This window comes from Thunnus maccoyii, chromosome 14, assembly GCF_910596095.1.
Source record: "Thunnus maccoyii chromosome 14, fThuMac1.1, whole genome shotgun sequence".
Classification (NCBI taxonomy): Eukaryota; Metazoa; Chordata; class Actinopteri; order Scombriformes; family Scombridae; genus Thunnus; species Thunnus maccoyii.
Window position 1 is genome coordinate 22,209,959 of NC_056546.1, and position 24,104 is coordinate 22,234,062.

The 24,104-nt window shown below is 39.1% G+C and overlaps 1 protein-coding gene across 2 annotated transcripts; it reads right to left on the reverse strand.

The window, feature by feature from the left end:
- Window positions 1-250: 250 nt before the first annotated feature.
- On the reverse strand, window positions 251-22,476 carry egln1a (egl-9 family hypoxia-inducible factor 1a). 2 transcript variants are annotated; one of them, XM_042432707.1, is made up of 5 exons: window positions 21,444-22,476; window positions 7,914-8,033; window positions 1,111-1,247; window positions 957-1,024; window positions 251-804 (listed from the first exon to the last, which is right to left on the reverse strand). In XM_042432707.1, exons 1-5 carry the CDS (start codon window positions 22,146-22,148, stop codon window positions 749-751), a joined length of 1,086 nt encoding a protein of 361 aa, XP_042288641.1. In that variant the 5' UTR covers window positions 22,149-22,476; the 3' UTR covers window positions 251-748. The 2 variants fall into 2 exon arrangements, with proteins under 2 accessions (XP_042288641.1, XP_042288642.1); XM_042432708.1 differs by lacking the exon at window positions 7,914-8,033.
- Window positions 22,477-24,104: the final 1,628 nt, after the last annotated feature.

A 24,104-nucleotide genomic window follows, 5' to 3' on the forward strand; every position in this document is an offset into this window, starting at 1 on the left:
ATAAATAACAGGCGTACTTCAGTACACCTCCTGCAGAGGGCAGCATGAAACTGTGTTTGGCACAAGCATGACAGCAGGCACAGCAGTAACAAAAAATTAACCTTAAATCACAAGTCATAGATAGATGTATGTGTATGTTTCTTGGTAACTTGGTTCTAATTCAAATTGTTTATGTATTTAGGTGAGAAGGAGTAACACATGACACAGCATCTGCAGTGTTTCAAATGAACTCAAATTAAGACCACTGTAGTTCTGTCAGAAAAGGGTGTTTTTAATTCAGATCATTCCTCATATTATTGCAAACTCAAGCACATTTGCCATACAGTAGCTTATAACAGCTGATTCCATGTGAAAAGCATAACACATTAAGCATATGCAGAACACTGTACCTTAAAGGAATTAACTGCAAAAACCATTATGCAAAAGATGAGCTTAATTCCTGTTTGAAGTGATTTTCTGAAAATGTCAGCTGTAATGTAAGCGTTCTCCACCAAAAAAAAGGTGAGAGGAAAAAAAACACACAATCCCTTTCAGTACAATGTCATGACATTCAAGGTCCGCTGGGTCGCCCAGGTTGACTGAAAACAAACAGAATTCGCTGTGTATTTGTTTTTCTAAGCATGGATCTTCCACCCACTCAAGCAAAAGTCTGCTGTTTTCCATGTAAAGCACACACACATGCTCTCTATAGGCCACTTTCTTAGGACAGAGCACTTAATGGCTGGTTGTAGGGGACGCAGGCTTCCCACTAGCTGGGATCCGATGGTTTGTCGAGTTCAACCTTTACTCCTTTTTCTCCTGCACCTGCACAAAGAAAAGAGGGAAAACATGCATTTGTTACAACTGTGCGCTACGTGGAAGTAGATCAAGTCAACAAACACACATGAGATAATGTAAAAGACAGAAGGCCTGAAACAATGGAAACAGGATTGTGTTGTTTCCACATCAAAGCCTACCTGTTAAGTACTTTTCTTTAGCTCTGGCTCGCTCATCTGCGTCAAAATACCAAACCGTGATGGCATACCTATGGAGACAGAATTAGAGCGGTAAGTCATTGCAAAGCAGACCTGATCGTCTGAGCGTGTGCAGTGGAAAGACTAGGATGCTGACCTGGTGGAGAAGGCGGGTTGAACCTCGTGAGGGTTCCGTCTGTCTGACCAGAATAACAGCAGACGGTCAAATTTGGGCTCAATGTCGGCAAACTGGGCCTTTCCTTCTGGGAAGATTCGAAGAAGGCCACCGTGTTCCTGGAGGAGCAGAACAAGAAGAAACAGCCCCATTATGTATACAAATCAGGACAAAGCAAAAGCAGGAAGGTAAGGACAGACTATAGGAAGCACACACTAAGCGAAGCCTCTGCAGTGATCATGCTTCGGGATTTGATTGCTGTTGTGTTCATCCACATTAAAAAAGGTAAACATTCAGGGAGACAAAGTTCCCTTAAAACTGCACATAGTACTCATAAATAAGATCCATTCAAATACTGTATATCGCAGACTTGTTAAATGATCAACATAGGACGACAATGTTAAGGAAAAGGGTTGTCCAACTCCAAGGGCTAGGAGGAAAGCTCAGGATAGGAAGCAGCAGCGGGGGACGGCTTTCCTGTGGAGGGATAGGAAGAATAACCCACAGGAAAACTGCTCTGGCTGGATAAAGGACCTGGAGAGTGAAAAAGCAGATTGCTGCAAGCGTGCCGCTTAAACTCTCACACAGCTGATATGATAGGCCCCTCTCTTCACACGCGAACTAGCAGACTAAAAAAGGTTCACACCCTTTGTTGGAAGAGTAATGCTATTCTCATTTATACTCCTTTGAATGAGGGGGAATACCAGTGGTGTGACAACTAAATAAAGCACAATAGGGTCAAAGAAGAGGGGAGAAATGTTCATGGAGCACTGATTTTAATGCACGTATAGCCAAGTTGGTTTTAACATTGAGTGTGCAGTGAACACCTCAACACTCGCCTGCAGGCCGTCAACTTTAGACCTACTTCAAGCTGAATTAGACTGATGTCAAATGACGACACGCACAATCCAAAAATATTCATTCTAAGTTAAAATGTTTTTAACTTAAAAGGATGGGTACAAACAGTCAAATTGTGTTGTAACCCAAAATGGACATCGGCTGACCCTCAACATTTTAATGTTTATAGCCATAATATTGTACACACAACTGTAGGGATGGCAATGCCAGTCAGTTGGTCCACCACTTTGATCCAGACTGAGATATCCCAACAATTACAAGATCAATTAAGATGAAACAGACAGTCGTAATCCCCAGATGATGTATCCTAATAACTCTGGTGATCCCCTGACTTTTCCTGATGGACTGTCATGAAATTTGGTTCAGACATTCTTGCCCCCCTCTGCATTAATTATAATGGCTTTGTTGATCCCTTAACTTTTCATGTTGCGCCATCAGGCCAAAACAAACAAAAGCATTATACTTTCTTAAAAAGGTATCCTGTGGAGTTTATGACCTCAATTTTTTTTTGTTTCGTTTGTTTTTTTAGGAGTGGGTTCCCACTTTGTTTGTCTTTTACTCACACACAAGGACGCACATGCACACGGGCATGTATACATGGGTAACGCAATAATCTATAGGTGGTGGTAATGCATCAAGAAACACAACAAGGCACCAACAAAGGCAGGTGAGACCGTAAGCTAGTAAACATGGATGTAAATAATGCAGGGTTTAAAGTACTTTGTAACTGTTTCATGAGGAAGGAAATGCATTCAACCCTTTTTGTTAGATCTCAAGAATACACACATTGAGTAACACTCAATGTAAACATAACTTTTATTAACAGCTGTCGTTGCGATTTAAATGACTTTCACCATGTGTCAGTACTAAGGCTGGTGATGTCGAGTAATGATTGCTGAATACACTAATCATGACTGTTAAGGTATGAAACAAAGAGAGGTGTGAATGTATCTGTATGTCTCTATAGTATATGTCTGCTATAACAGACTGGTGACCTGTCCTTGCCTCTTGCCCAATGCATGCTGGGATATGCTCTCGCTCCCTGCAACCCACAGCGAGAGCACATCCCATAACCTGGAGCACGATGAGCAGTTTAGAAAATGGATTGATGAGAGTTATTCATCTTGGCGCGACAAAGAGGTCACCGTACAGCACTTTTGTATCTTAACATACAAGATTAGTTCACCTTTTTCAGTGCAGTGTTTCTTAAAATAGCAGCAGCTTCAGAGTCAGGTCATCTTATTGTGATCCATATTTACAAAATTCAAATACTGAATAGTATTTCTTCAATCTGGGGTTAAGTTTAAACCCTAAAGCAACCTGTAGTTGCATAACCTTGTATAAGCCATTGCAATACTGAAAGTGAAGTATTGTGGATGATCCACTCTCTTCTACCTCCGGTGTTTTCTTGCCTGTGTATTTTTCCTCCCACCAGCGCAGCTTGTTTTTAACTTTCATTTGTCACATAGGTACATGGTAGGGATGTGAATCTTTGGGAATCTCACGTTTTGATTCGATTCCGATTCTTTGGTGGCGATTCGATCCAGAATTTATTCTCGATTCAAAACCTTTCTCGATTGAATGAATAGAAAAGGGGACACTATTTTCAGTCTCCAGTATACTGTGTGCCTAACCATTTACTGGTTTCCTTAGTCCACTGAAATACAATATGAAACAAACTATTTTGAAATGCCAATCTGATCCATGTAGTAATTTTTTTTAGTAATGATGTGAGCACTTAATTACTGGAGTAACACCTCAATCGAATTCAAATAAGCTTTATTAGCATGAATTTTAAAGCTACATTATTGCCTAAGCTAAATTTGCTTAACTAAAGTGCACTCGTGCTTCACCGCCTCGCCTTGTGCTCTCCCACCACCTCATAGAGGGTCCCGATCCAGCAGCCCTCAGACTGCCAGCAAAAACTGGCCACTAGAGCAACAGCAGGATTACTAGGCTTGGTACCAGCACACACCCCCCTTTGCTGCTGCTGGAGACCCTATCCCTGGCACTCGATATCAATGTAAACGCCTCCCTCCATCATTGTTTCCTACAAGGCTAATTCTGGGTTTGTCAATGGTGTCAGGGATGTTAGGAATCCTACTGCAGTAACATACTGTTATCCAGGTGCGGACTATGGGATGTCACTGCTACCATCGCTCCTTGAAAAACATCCAATGGTGAAAATTGTCCTGGTACATGTTGGATTTAACAATAGTTAATTCCAGCAGTCCGAGAGGCTGAAGAACGATTTTATGTCTTATTGACACGCTCCTGGATTTGGAGATCCGATGTGTCATATCCAGGCCTCTTCCTTCTACCCAGACTTGGTAACATCAATTCAGTCGCATTTGTCAGCTTCACATATGGCTAAAGGGATATTGTGAATCTTGAGGCATTTCATTTGTTGACAACTTTGCTGCTTTCCTTAATTGCCCAGATCTCTTCAAAAACAATAGTCTTCACCCGAATGTGTGTTAATCTCGGCTCCTGTCACTTAACATGGAGCTCGCCTTGAAACCCATTCAACATTTTTACAACTGACGCTTGGTGACTATCAGTGGACTAATCACAGGAGTGTCGACTTAAAAAACTTGATCATGATTCGGACTGTTTATTTACCACAGAAGGAAGCAAGTCAAAGGGTCATGATCCTGGATTCAAAACATAACCTGTTACTATGTTCTCCGCTTAACAATAGCGGCACCTGCAGCTCTGGAGATCCACACTCAAAATTTGGAGGGAACTCTGAATGTTGATTTTAGCATGCAAAGCATTTTGCATCACAAGGGCATGGGAAGTGTTCATATGAACATGTGTAGTATTGTATCCAAAATGGACTATATTAAAGTCTGGGCGCAACAAACTGACCTTGATATTCCTGTGTTTTCTGAAACATGGTTGTTGAACAAAGTTAAAAATGCTGATATTTGTCTTTATAACTACGGTATTTTTCCATGTGAACGGCCTACTAAGGGATGAGGCGTTGCTATTTTGTGAAAAGTTGTTTATCTGTCTCTGTCGTTACCTCTGTATCTAAGCTGAAATGTTTTGAACTCTTGGCTGTAAGTGTTTGTCTGGGGAAAAATAATACTGGAAAAATATTAGTTATCGGGTTTTATTGTTCACCCTCTGCACCTGCGGGAGCAATAGATGTTTTATTTGATTTGATATCCAACTATGATAATTCAGAACTTCTTATCCTGGGTTATATGAACGTTAACTGGTTAACCAACACTTCTGATCATCTAAAAATCTCTGCAATGAATTCAATCTCACACAGCTTATTTCTTCCCCTTCTCGGCTGGATTCAAAAAATGCAGGAAAGGCCACACATCTAGATATTATTTTTAACCAATAGATCTCAACATTATACATCTAGTGGTGTTTTTCTTCTGGACCTCAGTGACCACTGCCCAACAGCATGCATCTGTGACACAGAATTACCAAGATTCAAACCATGTATCACTGTCAAAAGGAATTTTAAACACTTTTCTGAACAAGTATTTTTGTTTGATTTGTACTATAGTGATATTGGGATTACCATGGCAATTCCTGATCCACACTTGGCCTTAAGATTATTTTATAAAAACATTTAACTCCATTGCAGACTAGTACATGCCTTTTAAGAAATTCAGAGTCAAAAACAGGTACAATCCTTGGCTTTGTTAAGAAATTGCTGAAATGTTACATGAAAGGGATGCTGCCTGGTGCCAAGTATGAACAACTAAATCATCCTCTGGCACTATTTTCCTCAACAACGAAATAGGTGTCACAGTTATTCGAAAAACCAAATCATCATTTTATATTTGCACTGAAAGCAGGAAACCCAGCAAATTATTGAAAATCAGTTAAATCATTATCACATAATCCTACTTCATCCTCACCCAGTGAAATGGTTCAAAGTTCTACCACTAACTCTGTTGGAAAGAAAATATGTGATGCATTCAATGAACATTTTATTTCATCAGGTTATTTATTTGAAAATGCTGGGTTTCCTCCCACTCTCTTTGATCATAGTTTACCTTACTAGGCAAACAAATTAGGCACTCAGATCTTTTGGATCATGAAGTGTTTAATGCTCTTTGTTCTATTGACCCAAAAAAAGATCACTGGGGCTGATCAGTTAGAGCCAAGGCTTTTATTATTAGCAGCTCAACTACTAGTTGAATGCTTACTTATAACTTATAAACTTATATTTTTAATCTAACTGTGGTAACACAAAGCATCACTGACCTCTAGAAGACAGCCTACATCCTGCCTTTGCATAAAGGGGGTCAGTCCAATGAGCTAAATAATTATCATCCAACTGAACCATCGTGCCTAGCTTAAGTGTTAGAGGAACTGGTAAATCATCAGTTGAGAACATTTTTATCTCAACACTCCATTTTAAAACCTTATCAATCAGGACTTAGACCTGGGCATAGTACTGGTACGGCAGCTTTGAAAGTCTTGAATGATGTTGCTAGTGCATTAGATAACAAGCAGGATTGTGTCCCCCCCTTTCTATTGATTTATCTAAGGCTTTTAACACTGTCGATCATCAAATTCCTTTGAAAAGCCTGGAATTTATTGGATTCAATGAAAAGTTGTGTAATTGGCTTGCAAATGATCTCAGTGGTAGAACACAAGCTGTCATGGCTGATGGCTATCAGTCCAGCTTTCTAAATGTTAAAGGTGTGCCACAGAGTTCTATTCTAAGACCACTTTTATTCACAATTCAGCAAAATTTAATTGATCTAAAATTACTTTTAAACTCTGATAAAACAAAATGCATGCTATTACTACCCTTGATGGGACAGCACTTGAAAGAGTATCTTAAATAAATATCTTGGTTTCTGGCTTGATGACAAACTGTGCTTCAAAAAACATTGATGAACTGACTGACTTAAAAGCAAAACTGGCATTTTTTAAAATAGAATGAAGGCATGTATTACCCAGGATTGCCAAAAGCAAATTGATCCTTCAACCTTTTTATCCATTATGGACTATGGCAATATAATTTATATGCACTCTCCTGCCTTAACCCTTAAACCTCTCAATGCAGCTATCATTCCGCCCTTAGGTTCCTAACTGGGGATGGCTTAAGAACGCATCGTTGTATACTATATGAGAAAATTAGGTGGCAGTCGTTGGTAGTGAGAAGAGAGAAAGGCACTGTATTCTATTTATATACAAAGGCTTATTAGAAAACTTACTTTTTAACTATAGATCATTGTGACACTACACTAGGTCCAAGGACCATTTGGTTCTCGAAAATCACCATGTTAGTACTGAGCTTGAGAAACTGTGTTTTGAAAACTATGCTCCACACAAGTGGAACAATCTGCAGAGGCTTGTAAAATTAGATAAGCTAATCCCTTTTAATCAATTAAATCTCTTTTGACTGACATAGAGCAATGTGAATGCATGTGTTTTTTTTAATTGATGTTGTCCCTTATGCTGATGTCTGTGGCCTGTTTGTTGTATAATCTGTTAATATTATGTAATGTAATCAGGGCATATACATTCATACATACATATATTCCTACACAGTGATGGATTTGGGTAAAGTAGCATGGGGGCGCTCTTGCCCTTGTTTGGGTGTCGCTGGATTAGCAGGATCTCTGTGTTTAATGGGATTATAAATGAGGAGAGTGGCCGGACAGCACGTACTGACACTGCTGGGGTGTGGAGTGTGGAATAAAGCAGCATAGAGGTGATGACTGACATGGAGACAAGAAGGCTGCCTTGTCACAGGAAGTCCAACTGGACTATGAAGACCAGACACTGTGCCTTTTTGCAAATTATTTTTGTTTGTGAATTCAGTGATAACCTCAAATCACAACTGAATGAATATGCATGACATAAAAGAAAATTAAAACAAGAAAATTTAAAGTTCAAATTAGAATTATTCAAATTATTTTTTTTTTTCTCATCACACATACCTTGGCATTCCAATCTTTATTAAGGTAATATATGCATGTGACACACCGTCCATCGCCGTTTGGGTTATCCACATGGCGCACGTAACCTGTCCCATTTCCAGGGTAACATGCTACCATTGCCTGAAGACAAGAAGATGAAAAAACGTCATTAGTAAAAACAGACAATGACGAAAACGCGAGCACATGCATAATATGTTTAGATCTCATGTGTCTCATTAAACAACACAACAGAATGACTGCATTGGCATGAGGAGGGAACAGTCAAGGTTGCATTAAATTGTATGTGCGTCGGCGCAAACGCAAGTCCCAGCAGGGATCCGGACAGTCAGAACCGGGGCCTTGGAAGTAGCTCAGATTGCCTTTGTTGGCCCCTGATGTGGGGATGCAGCAGTTGGTCTTGGCACAGCCAGATCGCATTGTCCTTGCCTCACCTGCACCAAGACTGATACACACAGAGGCTGCTCACAACACAGCTGCCTCATTATAAACTTTAAACTAGCGAGAAAATAAACCGGAGATATCGCGCTGCACGTCAACTTCCCCTTGCCTTTTCCTGCTCTATTAAGACTCACATGATCTGCTTGGGTGTTGGCAGTGAACCCCTATGAGCTCTTGTAAACTTCTTGGTGTAAACAGCGAGTGAAAGCAGTCATACAGCGCAGAAATTCCCTCAGGAATAAGACACACAAGTGGTGACTCGCACACGGCGGGGAGGACTGTGACAGAAACGCTTGTCTTTTCTTCAGAAGTAAGACTTCCAAGAAGACTTGATCTAAATTTCGGAGAGGAAAAAAAACCTTCCGTCTCCATCATCTTGAATCATTTTCATAATAACCATTTCAAACTGTATCAGCATACAGCATCAGGTTTTCACACCATGAGAATGGGAAATAACAAACAACACTTGACACCATACAACTAACTGCTCGTCTTCTCTGACTTCAAGGCAGATAAAGGGGAGCTGAGGTGAGTTGCGAACGTGCATAAATGCAGAGGGAAGATTCAACCCTCATACACCGTGTAAGCAGTGATATGACAAACAAAGGCAAGTTCCTCCACATTCTTCCACACACTTGGATCAACATAAACCATAGCAACATTATTATAAACACTCACAGCAGACTAAACTCCTGCACTCGTGCCAAGCGAAATACTGTCGGACATTCTTATGTCTCGATCTTAAAAAACTATCTTGTCCACAGAAAAATGATATGTTATGTTGAGGATATGTTATATTTTTAAAATATTTGGACTTCAAGGGGTTGAACAGAATTACTTAATATGTAAGCCTGTAGGTCTACATGCTTTTGTAAAAGTTCATTTTATCTGACTTAGTGGTAATTGCGTTGCATAATCTTTTAGTGCAAAATCTTTCTATGTCTTGCTATGGTGCATGAGAGCGAATCAAAATCATCCACATCACAGATACGTCTGAATCTCATTTTCCTGCGTGTCTGACCGTACTTGCTTGCGTCAGTCCACATTGTGCTCACATCTTTTGAGTGATGCAGGTTACCACTGGAATGCACAGTATCAGGGCCTTCAAAGCTGAAAAACAACAAAACTTCAACATAAAGATGAGGGGTGTGGATTCTTGCTCCGGCTGCATGAACTTACAAACTACTTTATCGATTTTTTAAAAAAGGGTGGGTCTCAGGGAAAAAAAAAAAAAAAACACGGCTGCTGGGAATCAAAGCGGGTGAGGGGAACGCAAACTGACAAAGGGCTTCCTGTCAGTAAGACGCAATACTTTTCTGTGTGCATGTGTGTGTGTGAGAGAGAGAGACAGAGGGAGAGGGGCACAGACAGAGTAAGGATAGGGGTGGGGCTGGAGCAGAAGAGAGGAGTGAACTGCTGTAAACTTTGACTCCTGGCCTCCCTCCAGAGGGAGCAGTATTTTAATGGTCGTGCTACGTGCAGAGCGTGAGGAAGGTTGGCTGATCCTCGGCTATGTCACCCCTCCCACCCTTAACTGCTCGGCTCACGCTGCAAGACTGAAGATGGGTAAACAGTCGCTGCTAGGAAAGTGTGTTTGTGTGGATTTAGATGTGTGAGGGTGGAGTGTGTGTGTGTGTGTGTGTGGGCTGACTGAAGGTGTGAAAGCCTTGGCGCTCGGCAAAAAACCGGACGCAGCAGTTTCGCCTTTCGTTTCCTCACAGTGGACAGCTGTAGAAACTCTATAAGGCTTCATCGACTGCAGGGAATTATAACTCCCACACAGGCTCAATTACACACATGTAAGCTTGCCAGGCAGGGTTGTTCTAAAATATACAAAAGTTTGGTTTCTTTATGAATATTTAAAAACTCAAAAATGTTGACAAAAAGTATTCAATACGAGTAGTAAAATTTGGATTATGAGGAAAAATAATGTTGCTTGAAAAATGAGGAAAAAAAAAATATTGTGATAAGTGAAAGCCAAAAGGAAGTAGCAACTAACATGTAACACTGACTGCACACGGAGGACACAAATGACCTACTGAAAATACAAGAACTGGAATGCAGCTAGTATCTGGAAATTCCAACCTCGTACGAAGTGCTATTTAACTCCAGTTTGCCTTTCATGTGATCTGGTCATGAGGACCCAGCTAGCTGAGACACAGAAGAAAAGACTACTTTTGATCAAATCTTCAGTCAGAGAACTGCAGATGGCTTAGATGAAAATCCTTGATGAAAAATGCAAAATACAACTGCAATACAGACAGCATCAGTGATCAGCAGTTTGCACAGACAACATGTAAAAGTAAATCACTGATTATACGCAAAAGGATATTTCAAATACAGGTTAAAATTGCTACAAACTCAAAAAGTGGTATTTTCAAAGTCTTGACCGAACTTAATATTTTTTAAAGCTCCCCTACTGGCAAGGATTTTAATAAAACATGGTCTAAATAAACAGTCTACACTGCTGGAAAATTTTCTTCCGTTGCCATCTTCACCTCTGACCTTTTATCCCTATTTGAGCTTCCTTTCTTTTCAGCCACTTATTCTTCCGCGTTCCTCTGTGGCCCTCATTAAGAGGTTGACCTCGCTCGCTGTTTGTTTACATTCCACAGGCACGGCTTCAGAGGCCAACTGGCATTCACAGGCAAAGAGTGAACGAGAGGGAAGTAGAGGTCATCAAACTAGATGGCTCAGGCCTTCAACTAAACCAAGTGAAGGGCAGACATTACGCCACAGACACAGATTTAACCGAGCATGTGCATCAACACAATAATTTACTTTATAAATAACTTTAAAGTGAGCCAATAAACACACCAACCGTCTGCATCCACTACCAAGAACTCATCAGTTATCAGCAATAAGTAAAATATTAAAATGCTACTCAATTTTGATTTTAATTTTCTCAATATCACAGTTGGCAGTGCAAGTGAACAATCAAAGAACCATTTCAGTGTCAGTATTGACAGTAAGTGTTGTATCTATAAAAGGAAAACTAATTAAATACATCCAATATTGGCAGAGAAAAGTTCCATTTCCACTTTAAGTTCTTTCTGATCTGTTATATTTACCACAATTCATTGTTGTAGTTAATTTCAGACAATAGCTTTCTGTTTATTATGAGACGTTGTCACTGCTGATACAGAGGTCCATTTAACTCTTCTACCTCACAATTACATCTATGATTACAATGACCCTTGGTCAGTGTAACATTCCTGACCAAAATCTATTTGTTTGGTATGTTGGGCATCTACAATAATTCAATGAATCAACAATTCAAAGTGCAGTCTGGAGATGTAGAATCCCTCTGTGCGAGGGAGAGCAAGCTGTCCTACGCAAGTCGTGTGCTCCTGTTTATTTATCTTCCTCATTCTCAATTTATCTCAGACAACTACAACTCAGACCTCAAATAAATCGAGCTTGCACTGGGCAGGACATGACAATCTCAAGCAAGACTACTATGCGTTATGTGAGGCTAAACTTAGTGAATTACTGTAAACTAAGACACACCTCTTCTAAATACTCTGTTTACAAGTAGTGTGGTTCAAGCATATGATCTGATTGTTATCAGGTGTTTGCAAAGCAATATTAAAATTGAAAGCAAAGAAAATCAGTGATTTGATTTTATCTCCATTATTTCTGTGAGAAAAATAATTTGTAAAACTAAATAATCAAAAGTTGAAAATATTAAAATTTATAATTTATTTATAAAAATGAGAAGAAGAACAAATAAAACATTGTAGAATACTGTATGACTACTACAGGGATTTCTTCATACTTCTAATGCTCCTGCAGCAAGTGCAAACAGGTGTCGAAGCCCGCTGTTGGCAGTGAAACAGCAAAATGATTTAAATTGATACTAGCCACTTAACTGACTAGTATCAATTTAAATCACACATGCAGCAGTTTTGCTGTTTTGTGTCTTTTTCTAAATGAGGACCTGCTGTATCAGAATAACCAAATAACTGCTCAGGAAAAAACAAGAGACACTTTTTGCAGTGACCTACCGCAATGCACGTTAACCATAACACTTTGTTAAAACGGGAAACTCAAGATGTGAAATATGGTACACGTATGCTGCCTTGATGTGATGATGATGTGATTTAGAGAGTGAATGTGCACCTCTATAAAATATAGATAGATATACAGAGATAATATAATTTGCCATTTGAGTGCTGTCAGTGGAAACAACTGCAGAAAAACTCCACTCTGCAGGTACGTAGATAGCAAGAATGCATATTAAGGCCAACTGGCACAGGATCAATTAATGATGCTTTTACACAATTAGTGTTTTTTTATGTCAACTAATCTACAAGTCGGCTAAGAATTTGTGATCCCTATCAACCCCCCCCCCCCCCCCCCCCCCCCAAAAAAAACTATTGCCTAAATGTAAATATCTACCATATGTTTACAGATTAATGTGTAAAAATTATTCCGTGAACCTCAGCCTTTCTGCTATTTAGGGCTATTTGTGGTTTGCTGAGGGTTTGGTTACGACTGCGATGGAATCATAAATAATGAAAATTCCATTATCAAATCAAATAGATATTTAAAGCTGTGCCACGTGGTGTACGAGTGAAGGAACAGTCCTGTTGTCACTCCAGTAAAGACATATTTGACCAGACAGAAAAAGCAAGCTCCAAAAACCTTTTTGAATTATATATTCCAAAGAGGAGTAAGTGATGAAACACGCATAATACTTCATGTAACTCATTAACCAAAAGTACAAGACGATCATTTTATTTGAAGTAATTACTTTTCATTAATTTATTTCATTCTCATTATGCATGTATTTTATTGACAGCTGTTATTTTGTAGAGAATGTTTTGGTTAAAACTACAACATTTGATAGATTGTATTATCCTGACTCTGTAGAGAATATTCTGTTTGAGTTCAGAGAAAAGATAAATAAATGTAAGGTCAATCATTTTTTTGAGATGCACCAACTGTGCAAATTCAAGGTCAGAGAATTCATTCCACGTGCGGCTCACATTTTTTACATTTTCCAAAAGCAGACAAAATACAAGAAAAGTGGACATTTTACACCAGACAGCTTCCATAATGTTCACCAGAATGTAACAGTTATTAGCCACTATAATATCTCCCTTTACTGTATTCAGCCTGTCACTCTGCCGTCGACCTTCAGTCATACAATAAAATAAATGGTAGATGGACTGCATTATATAAAGCTTTTAACCAGAGTGTGCTTCACAACCTCTCACAATTACCCACACACATTTACACCCTGATGGCAGTGGCACTTTGCTAGTCTGCACATTGGAAACAATTTGGGTTTCAGTATCTTGCTCAAGGACACCTCGGCATGCAGACAGGAAGAGCAAACAGCCAACCCATGAGCTCTGCCAGTCGCTGTAGATGGCAAACAATAGCTGCTTTCTAATATTTATCACTGATTAAAGCCTTTTGTCACAAGCCAATTGTTTCCATGCACACTCTATTGTTTTCCTTTTTTAACGCAACAAAGAAATTTTCAGCCACTAGTGGACAGAAATGAAAAACCTTAATATGTGATTGTCTACTTAAAGGTACCATGTGGAGTTTGAGTATCCCTGTTTTGTTTTTATAAATCGTAAACATATGAGTACATGAGTGACAACAGTTTCATGTTATTCACCTCATCTGGAAGAAGATTGCTAGCATGCAAACATGTGTTAACAATGCAGGTTTCAAAATGATATAAATAAATATCAGCTTTACAAATGTTTTATGAGAAAGGAAATGCATTCAATGCATTTGTTGCCTCAAAGATCCACACAATGTGCTCTGCTGAGAAACACTCAATGTGTCTGTACAATAAAACTACACAGGGTACCTTTAAATCAAGTAGTTGCTTGCAGCTTACGTGTCCAGTAGATGCAGATCAACATGCATCCCACTAGAGTCATGTGTTCGACTTTTAGTTCTGGTCTGAGAAAAATATCTCGGTCATCTCTTCAGCTGCTACATGTTTGACTTTTTTCACCAGCCACTTGTTCATCATAAAAATATAACAACATACTTTTTCATATTTGGAATCATTCAGGTTTAGGTGGATGAATAGATTTTGAATGACATTGTGTGTGAAGCCATGTCATAAAAATATTTTTTTAAATTTTAAATTTTGAAATGACTCAAGACACTGTCTGGTAAAATGTATGCATTTGTAAGGATGCAATTAACGTTTATTTTTATTCACTACTTATCTGTTGAACATTTCCTGTATTAATCGATTCATTGTTTAATCAATAAAATTCAATAAAAATGGAAAAATGTCAATAACTAGTTCCCGGGCTGCAAGGTGACATATTCAAATTGCTCAATACTGAAAGGAATTCAATTTACAATAATATGATACAATGACAAGCTGCAACAAGACATGTTTTGCTAGATAAATGACTGAAATGATTAACAGATTTATTTTCTCCTGAATGACTCATTGAGAACTACGAGTTTGACTCAACATTTTACTTGAATTTCTCATCATCTTCCACTAGTAGTTTGGGAGTTTTGAAAGGGAGGAGTTACTGAAAAAAGTCTCAAAGAATTGTATCCTTGGTTCATGTACTAATGTGAGCCATGAGCTGGGGTGGAGCAGAAAAAAAGCTGCAAGGGGTCTGCTCACTTCACAGAAGAGATGCTTATCCAAACATGAATACAAACAGTTAGGATGGAGACCTTGTAGCGCAGGGGAGTGTGGGAAACGAGACAGTTTGGGCCCCAGCTTGGGATAGCTCGCTGTTTTATCTGTCAGACAGTGGTGCTACCTCCAGAGGAAATCCCTGTTTAAAGTAATGACCTAGTTTAGTCTTTTCTTCTTTTCTATAGGCTGTGAACAATAGAAGGACATATACAGCGGCGGCGCTACCCCACACCCTCAACATGCTGCAGCGGAAACACAAGTGCTGTTTCTGGTGTCATTAGGCAAACTCTCTGAAGGGGACTGTGAAAAGTTCAGATTTCAGCACACTCTGCTGGTGTCTCCTGCTGACAAACAAAAGATAAATGCACAGGCTGACCTCTGTGAGCTGTTTAAAACTTAATTTTGGAATAAACTCAACACTGAGATCCACTCAGACACACAGGCCTGCTGTTTCCTCTTACACAATGAAATCACACAGGATAAGCCGGCATGTTTGAGTCAGAGAGCATGAATTCATCCTCAAAAAATCCTCTTGCAATCAGTCAAGTGGTGTTATAATCGTAAACAGCAAGAGCTAGCTAAGAGTGCAGATATCTACAGTACTGTGCCTGTTTAGTGCTCTAACTTCTTAGTGACGGCTCAGCATAACTGAATACCTCCATCCGTGCCTGTGCGAGAGCCAAGTGAGCTCATTCTGTAATTGGATCAGTCACTGATACTTTCTAGTTGCCAGTGGTAGATTGAGCAAAGCAAGAAACATCACTTGAAAAGATCATTTTGAGTCACAGTTCAAAAAAGTTGAGTGAAAAAGAAAGGAGGCGTTGCTTTGGCAATTAATCACAGCCCTATATTAACCAGCAGCTTATAGTGTAGCTCTCTCCTCATTCTCTACGGAGGCTGGTGTATGGCAAAGGAACAGACTTATTTCAGTAGCTGATTATAGCAAATTACTTAATGTCTTTCAAAAACATTTTGTATTAAATTGATGCAATTAAGACAATCCCAATTGCTTTCTAAATTGTCTTTTTAAATGCAAAATTATTCTGGTGTCCTGCTCCACCCTCCATAAATCTTCCCTGTCTTCAACTCTACAGCTGCAAACAGTCAAAAACAGAAGACCTCTTTCTCAAGGCTCCGCTTGGATCATGGCCAGGTGCTGCTTAAACAGTCACGCCATAGTAAATGTAGAGATAAACAAGGTTAGAACAAAATGTATCTGAATTGAATGCAAAATCTATTAGATGCTTCACTTTTGTGAGTGAACACCTTGTAATATTACACCTTACGCCAGCATGTTGAATCAAACCACAGGTCTTCATTTTTCTCTACTACTCAGTATACTTCATACATAAATCACAAAAACTCCTCGGAGCTTTGCATTGTGTTATAATAGAATGCGATGTTGAAAGCCCACTGATGGATTACAGAGGGTTAAGGAAGGATTCATCATCCCATCGTCGAGGCTCGTACGTGACTGTGGATGATGGGTGAGTCCGTGCTCTGACTAACCACAGAACTATTACATTATTGCTGTGTGATGGTAGAACAATAAGCAGGAAAAAGGTGGCATGCATGGTGTTGCCTTGGGCATGCTGGTACTGTAGGCGGAAGGAACGACCGGCTTGCTCAGCCTATAGCATAATGTAAAGCCGGCTCCAACACTCAGACGACCACCACCACATGACTTCCTCTACCCTACTTACTCTATAGAGCTTTAAGATTTAGGTCAACGGTCAACTTCCTTATCAAAGCAGTCATGTCTACAGTCACTTTGTGATATTACAAATAATGCAATAAAAGAGTCAATATTTGACAATATAAAAGTTCATTTCATTATCAACAACACCACAGGGGAGGGGGATGCTTCTTAGCACCTTACAGCAGCTTTCACTGAAAATGGGAGGTGTAACTATCTTTGATAATGATGATATGTGGTATCCCGTGATACGACAGAAACAATACTGAAAGATTTCTATCAGTAACCAGGCTAAAGCGGGAAATGTTGCAAGTCACTGTAGGACTGTTTTATGGCAAAAAAGAATCCACAGGATGTTTTCATTAATGTGATAAAGTGCCTGAATTTAATTCACTGCATTAGCTGAAAATAAACAGTCCTTCATTATTATTTGACCTCAGAAGCAGTTTTTCAATGGAATTTCCAGAACATATACTTCACAATGCATCACTATTGCAATATAAATGACTTTGCTTTCATCCATATTGTCGATCCCTTTGTTGTATTTGGGGCTGCGTCTAATATTTATTTCCATTTTTAATATTTTCTTGATTGATCAATGTAATGTTACAAACTGCTGAAAAATTAGTGTCATAATTTCCATAAGCACAAAGTGACATCTTTACCATCCATTCAGAAACTGGTACCAGGCAACGTTTGGCTTTTTTGATTTTAACAATTAATCAATTATCAAAGTAGCTGCTGATTCATTTTCTGTTGACTAATCAATAAATCAACATTGTTTCAGCTGTGGTTGTATTAGCAAAAAGAATGTTTTATAATGCAGCCTCAGTGGCTATAGTTTTAACATGCTGGACGCGAGTCAGCGACGGAACAATCAAGTTGCTGCTACAAACTCAAACTTCTTTATATGTTCAGTGATAATGTTATAATGGCATCAGAAAGCATTCAACGTGCTGGAACTGCTGAGAAACAAACATGTCCTGCTGCCTGCGACTTCCCACAATGTTATCAAGTGAAGAGGGGAAATGGGAACAATGACATTAAGTAACTATTTGGGCAAAATCTTTTTCCTCTATCTTTCCCAATGCGAATTGTGCTTACATTGTGTTGTATCCCTTTGAGCCATTGATACTGGCAGCCTTCCATTTATGCAAGTCATGCTGATTTTTGCTGGTCACAGGCCAGGCGTGTGTTTGCCAAGGCAACTAGGGCAGTAGGTAAGGAAGTCAAGTTCCCAACAGTGTTTGACTCAGTGGCCAGCTGCACACACTGATCGCTCACTGAAGTAATGTGCTTTCTGGAAAACGTTTTACGTCTACCCAGAACAAGCCAGGGAAAAAACACAACTGGACAGTGGAAGCAGCCTAAAAATAACACCATATAGCCATCAGGCCTCCGAGAAAACCAAGTACCTGAAACAAGCAAAGGCCACAGGCTTCAATCCAACATGTGCTCTTTCACTGCCGGATCCCTTAAATGTCACACACTGTGATAACTGAACGTGATATGGCAAGGTGTCAAATATTAAACAGTGACTACACTGAGTAGGGTTAGTTTAATGTTCAAGAGTATCATTTTTCTGTGCTAATCCTAATCCTGTTAAACTCTCTCTACCTTGATCCTCAAACTTTACCATGCCATGAGGTCAAAACCATGTCTATCTTCAAAAACTACATTTCCCAGGGTGTCTGGCAATTATTTAAAAAAAAACAACTAAATGAAACAATAAAGGAAATGCAAATAAATCAAATGTGACAACAAAACATGTGGACAAATGCAAAATGGGTGGACAAGTCAGCACATGAAAGAACTATTTTTAAATTCCTCTAAAACTGAAAGAAGATGACAACAAGTTCAGATAAGACATTTGACATTTTAGATCCCCTGTAACATCAGCAGCCCTGCAGGAAGTCCTACCTTCATGAAGGTTATAATCTTCAGTTTTTGTTTAAACTATGCTAGAGATATAACTTTTTGGTCATTCTGAAGAATGTGGTTTGTTTGTGGTGTTGTTGGATTACATTGTGATACTGAGGTGTTTTAACATTAGTCCATCCTCACTGAAATATATAGAGTATATATAATAGAAATATATATATAGAGAGAAAATATAACAAAACCTCTCAAACTGACACTGAAGTTTCAACAATTTCAACAAAAACTGAACATGAGAAATTTCATATATGTATAATTTATTGCAGGGCTGTTGCATAAGACTGCATTAGTTTGTTAGGTGTAGCCTACTTAATAAAATAACTGAATGCATTTCAAAAAAGGACACTTGAAAAAGCATTAGGCCTAACTTCTATTAAAATGAAAGTGACAGTCTACTTCAAAGTTTTCCCCCCCAGGAGAGCAGGAGGAGGAGGGAAACTGAGAACAGATCATCGCCTCCTGGGTCAGTCTCATGTCATGAGGTCATGGTGACCAGATCAGGGTAAAAGGAAGAGTCGTAGGTCACACGCAACTCAACAGCCGAGCTGGAGCAAGACTGACATTGCTTTGGCCTGATGTAGGCTGCTTTTTTTTTTTTTAAAAAACATCTAACAGCCGTTGGAAAAGTTAGAAATGACTAATAAGGTGTCAACAGACAACTTATAAAAGTACACTAACTGCTCAGTGTCTCAGAGAAATCAGTTTGAAAATGAGTCTAAGTCATTTTCTTAGAAAACGTGTCTCAGTGAAACAGAAGCTGCCCACAGTTTCCTTTCCCACGCAATGCCAGCTTTAAAACATGCAGGTCTTCCCCTCAACAATGCTGTACTGAGCCGAGACTATGCTACTGAATGTGTATGTGTGACACTGAGCTGAATTTATCACAGCAGCAGACATCTTTTAGTCTGTCACCTCTCTAAAGAGGTCTAAGGTCACAGTCAGCTACAGAACAACATCCCTGTGGACGATTCAGCTACGCAGTTGGACTTGGATGGAGCCTGATTCGGGCACATTCATCCCACTGTTTGCCAAATGACTGCAGCTCTTTCAGACACACCCCGTTACCTCACTCTAATAAGAACGAAAGCAAAAATGTGTCATTTAATATGCACAATCTTGATTGGCGAAGGCAGAATGTCGTCTGTGTTTCTGTGCATTTAGCAGCAGTATGTGTCTGTTAGAGCTGCAAGATGTAGAGAACATGCAGGTTGTTATGCGGTTACACTGTGTTCTGTACCTGTAGAAGCTGCAAATATAAAGTCCGTTGTCCCTTTACTAGGTGTGCCTACAATAGATAAAACTACAGCCCTGTAGAGCTGAAATTATATACTTGATTAATAAATTAATCAATTGATTGAAAAAATAATTTTAAACTATTTTGATAATTTAATAATCATTTAAGTTATTTTTCAAACAAAACACTTGTGATATTTTGCTGCTTTTTCTGTGATAGTAAACTGAATATATTTGGGTTTTGTACTTTCATTACTATACAAAGCAAAAAATCTGAAATCATCAATATGGGATTAGATTAGACATTTAACAAACCAAATGATTCGTTGAGAAAATAAACTGCGGTTGCAGCAAATCATGATGGTTATAATGTTCAGTTTTTGTTCAAACTACTTTAAAAAAGTCTTCTTTAAACTTTCTGATTATTTTTCAGGCTTTTGTTTGTGGTGCTTTTTGATTATATAGTAAGATGTTTTTAATATTTTGTCCACCCCTTTTATACCAACGTGGGTAGACTAAATATTAGAAACACCTCTTAAACTTCAGCCATCTAAATGATCATAAAGTTGAACTAACACCTTTCTGAAACAGTCTCCCTAAAAAGCTGAACATTATAACCTTCATGAAAGTGGGATTTATTTGCAGGAATATTGTAAGACACATTAGATTTAGCTAAGTGTACCTAATAAAGCGTCAACAGAGTATAGACCCTATAAATGAAATCTGGTGTCATGTATTTCAATATTAATACATACAAAATATGCATTCTGCAATAGTTTTGATCTGTGGAGATCTGTGGATCAAGGAGCTAAGAATGTACAGATACTGATTTAGTTTTTTTTTTTACTAATCAATCAATGACTCATATGTTCCAGGCTAGGTTAAACACTTCTGTGTGTCACATGCTTGCAGCTGCTTTCACTGGATTTTTGACCGCCTGAACTTTACCGTGAAGCCGCTGCAGACACATGCTGGGCACGAAGTTGTCCTCTAAAATCTATTCTGTTCATATTAGTTCAAGTATATGTTTTCATTTAATTAATGGGCTTAACCAGTGTGGTTGACTTCATTACAACTTTTATCAGTCTTGTCCTCTCTGGTGTTTGTTGAGAACATTTATAAAATCAGAATACGTGCAGCCCTGGTGTATGAGGACAGAAAATGCTTTGTGTTGAGGTAATACGCCACCTTTCTGACTCAGGGCATTAGCCACGCTTTACCCTGGAGTTAGAGGGGACTTACTTGCAGCCTCTTACACTTAAAGTCGAGCATAATTAGCAAACAGGACGAAGTTACTGCAGGAAATGGTGCCTTGTTGGGAGAATGGACACTTGTGGAAGCTGCATGTTTGATCAGCATGTTTGTGACTTCTGATGAATGATGCAATTGAATCAGATACTTGCACAACTTACTGTATGACCCTGGTCCTCAGGAGTCAGAGTGCTGCTGGTTTTAAACCACTTTGTGTGGCAGGTGTGTGTCAGCAGAGCTCCGACTCCTGAAGGGCAACCGCCGACTTTCAGGCATGAAAAGCACCGTGAATTCAGTGTGCCTGTTGTATTCATTCACCTGCTACGATACTTACTTTTGTCCTTCCATTGATTATGTAGTTTCCCAGTTTGCCGTTACAATGTCTGATCAGGTCGTCCATGCGACTCATTAGAAAGCGGATCTTCTCGCAGCCGGCCTCCTTCCCCTCTATCCACGTGATTTTGTCCCCTCGGATGTCTTTAGTGGAGTCGCTTTTTTGACTGACCAACTGGCCGTCAGTGAACTTGCCTGTTTTGTGCAGGGCCTTGACATTATCCAAAATGCCTAGCCCAGTCTCTGTTCCTAGAAAGTTGTCCACCACACAAATACCGTGCTTGTTCATACACGGGACTATGTACTCCTGGGCAAGTTTTTGAGGGGATGAACTCGTTTGTCCGTTAGGTGTGGCGGTATTGTTGGGCCCGTCCTCCCCCGGCGTGTCGCCGACCCCAGGTATTTCTGAGTCTGTGGGTTGTGGCACAGACGCACTGTCCGCCTGCACGGGGGTTTTCTTTTGTGGGCACTTCTCCGGCGCCTTGTCGTCCCCAGGCGGCTGCGCTTGCTCGGGCATCTGTTTGGGAAACTGCGCCTTGTCCGCCTCCTTACAAATGAGCTTGTGTTTCTTCCAGTGCTGTTTCTGGTGCTCTTTGCTGCAATAAAACGAGCTCCGGCACCTACCGCACTTGAGGAGGTTCTCCATTTTCCCACAAAGTTCACAGTACTGTCGGTCTCGGTCCAAATCACTCTGCTGCTTCTCCATGTTTGCGGCTGCAGCGGGTGCACTGCGCCTTTAATTCCGATCCTTCACACGCGCCCTGCTAACCGACAACTTTGGAGACGATCCGCCGCCTCTGCCACGCTACACCGAGCGAAACCGTGAAGTGAGACTCAAAACCCGGCCATTTCATCACACGTAGTCCATCTTCACATCCTGTATCGGTGGAATAATGCGACAACGTGTGCCCCGAGCCGAGCATTTCGGGCTGGGTCGAGGTCTTCATGAGGCATTTCTGCTGGTTAGCTGTCGCTCCGACGGTTGTGCATGGCGCCGCTCCGTGTGTGCTCAGTCTGTCTGTGGGCCAACCCCGCTGTGACGTTGGCGCATAAGCACCGCCCCTCCCGCGCCGTCTTCGAGGGCCGTCGGACAGGTGAGAAACCTCGAAACACGTGGAGGTGCTCGATCAAATGTCCTGCCTCAGGTGAATCAATACAAAGTGTGATGTTATCTTGTGTAGACTTGTGATTATTCTCTTATCTCTATGATCAGGAACCTTCTAGATGTGTCTAATGACACATCCACACAGCAGCCTGTTCTCCCTGCTGCCCATAGGTAGGAGGTACAGGAGTACAGGACTTTCAAAACACAGGCCATAACAAAATTGCAATCTAACCTCTGTGCAATATTCTGACCAATGATTATATATGCAACCTTTTGTGCCTTTATATACATTTTTTTAAGTAGATATTTTATATATATATATATATATATATATATATATATATATATATATATATATATATATATATGTATATGTATGTGTGTGTGTGTGTGTGTGTGTGTGTGTGTGTGTGGAGACAGACTTTTCTGTCAAGGCACCACTATTATGGAATGACCTGCCTGAGAATCTCAGACTTGCAAATTCAATATCTTCTTTTAAGTCACATTTGAAAACTCATTTTTATCATAAAGCTTTTTTATAATCTTTATTTTTTGATTTATTTTACTATATATAGTCATTTATTTAATATTTGTTTTAATGATATACTTCATATGAGGGAATATGAGCATATGGCATCGTTCTTTTTATCTCTGCTGTGTAAAACACATTTGTAATTGCTTGTTTTGATAAATGCTATGTAAATAAATGTCATTTATTATTATATTATTGACATATTGACTTGATTTACACAAGTACTTTGCTCCAAAACAGTTTTGTTTTATTTTTAGTTCAAGTTCTTTATTGTTATTACACAAGTATAAGAAAGTAAAAATCTTTCAACAAGAATCTAACAACAAGAGTATAAAACTGAGTGTATGTATGTAAAGTGCGGTGTGCATGTGTCCTACTTATAATATATGAATGAATATCTATATATGTATAGTACATGTGTATGTACAAATTTACATGATACAATACTATTTTTACATATATATTAAGTATATTTAGCTTTTGTGACATCATACTCCTACTCCACTACATTTCAGAGCAAATATTGTACTTTTTACTTTATTACATTTATTTTTCAATTTTAGTCACTTTGCAGATAAAAATAAACATCATCCTCAATACAGGAGCATCTTATAAATTATGATGCATTGTTATAAATAACTACTCAACAGAATGTAATATATGTTAAATTAGCTACTTTAATATGCCTCTTTCACATAAACGCAACAGTTATGATATAATATTAATTCAATAATTCCAATGATATATGAAATAATAATATATAACATGATATGTAAAATAATAGAACAGTATGAAACAACTATTCTGAATAACTAACTACTGTATATTGAAGTAGGCCTACTTTTTATTATTATTATTTAAGTATTTTACAGTGTGCTACTTTTACTTAAGTAAAGCAACTTAATACTACTTAATAAAGGTTAAAAGACTTTAGTGAACCTAAATATCAACAAACACGTTTTCTTTATATCTTTGCCACCTCATTGTTGGTCTAGAGCTCTTCACTTAACTTAAATATTTTTCCA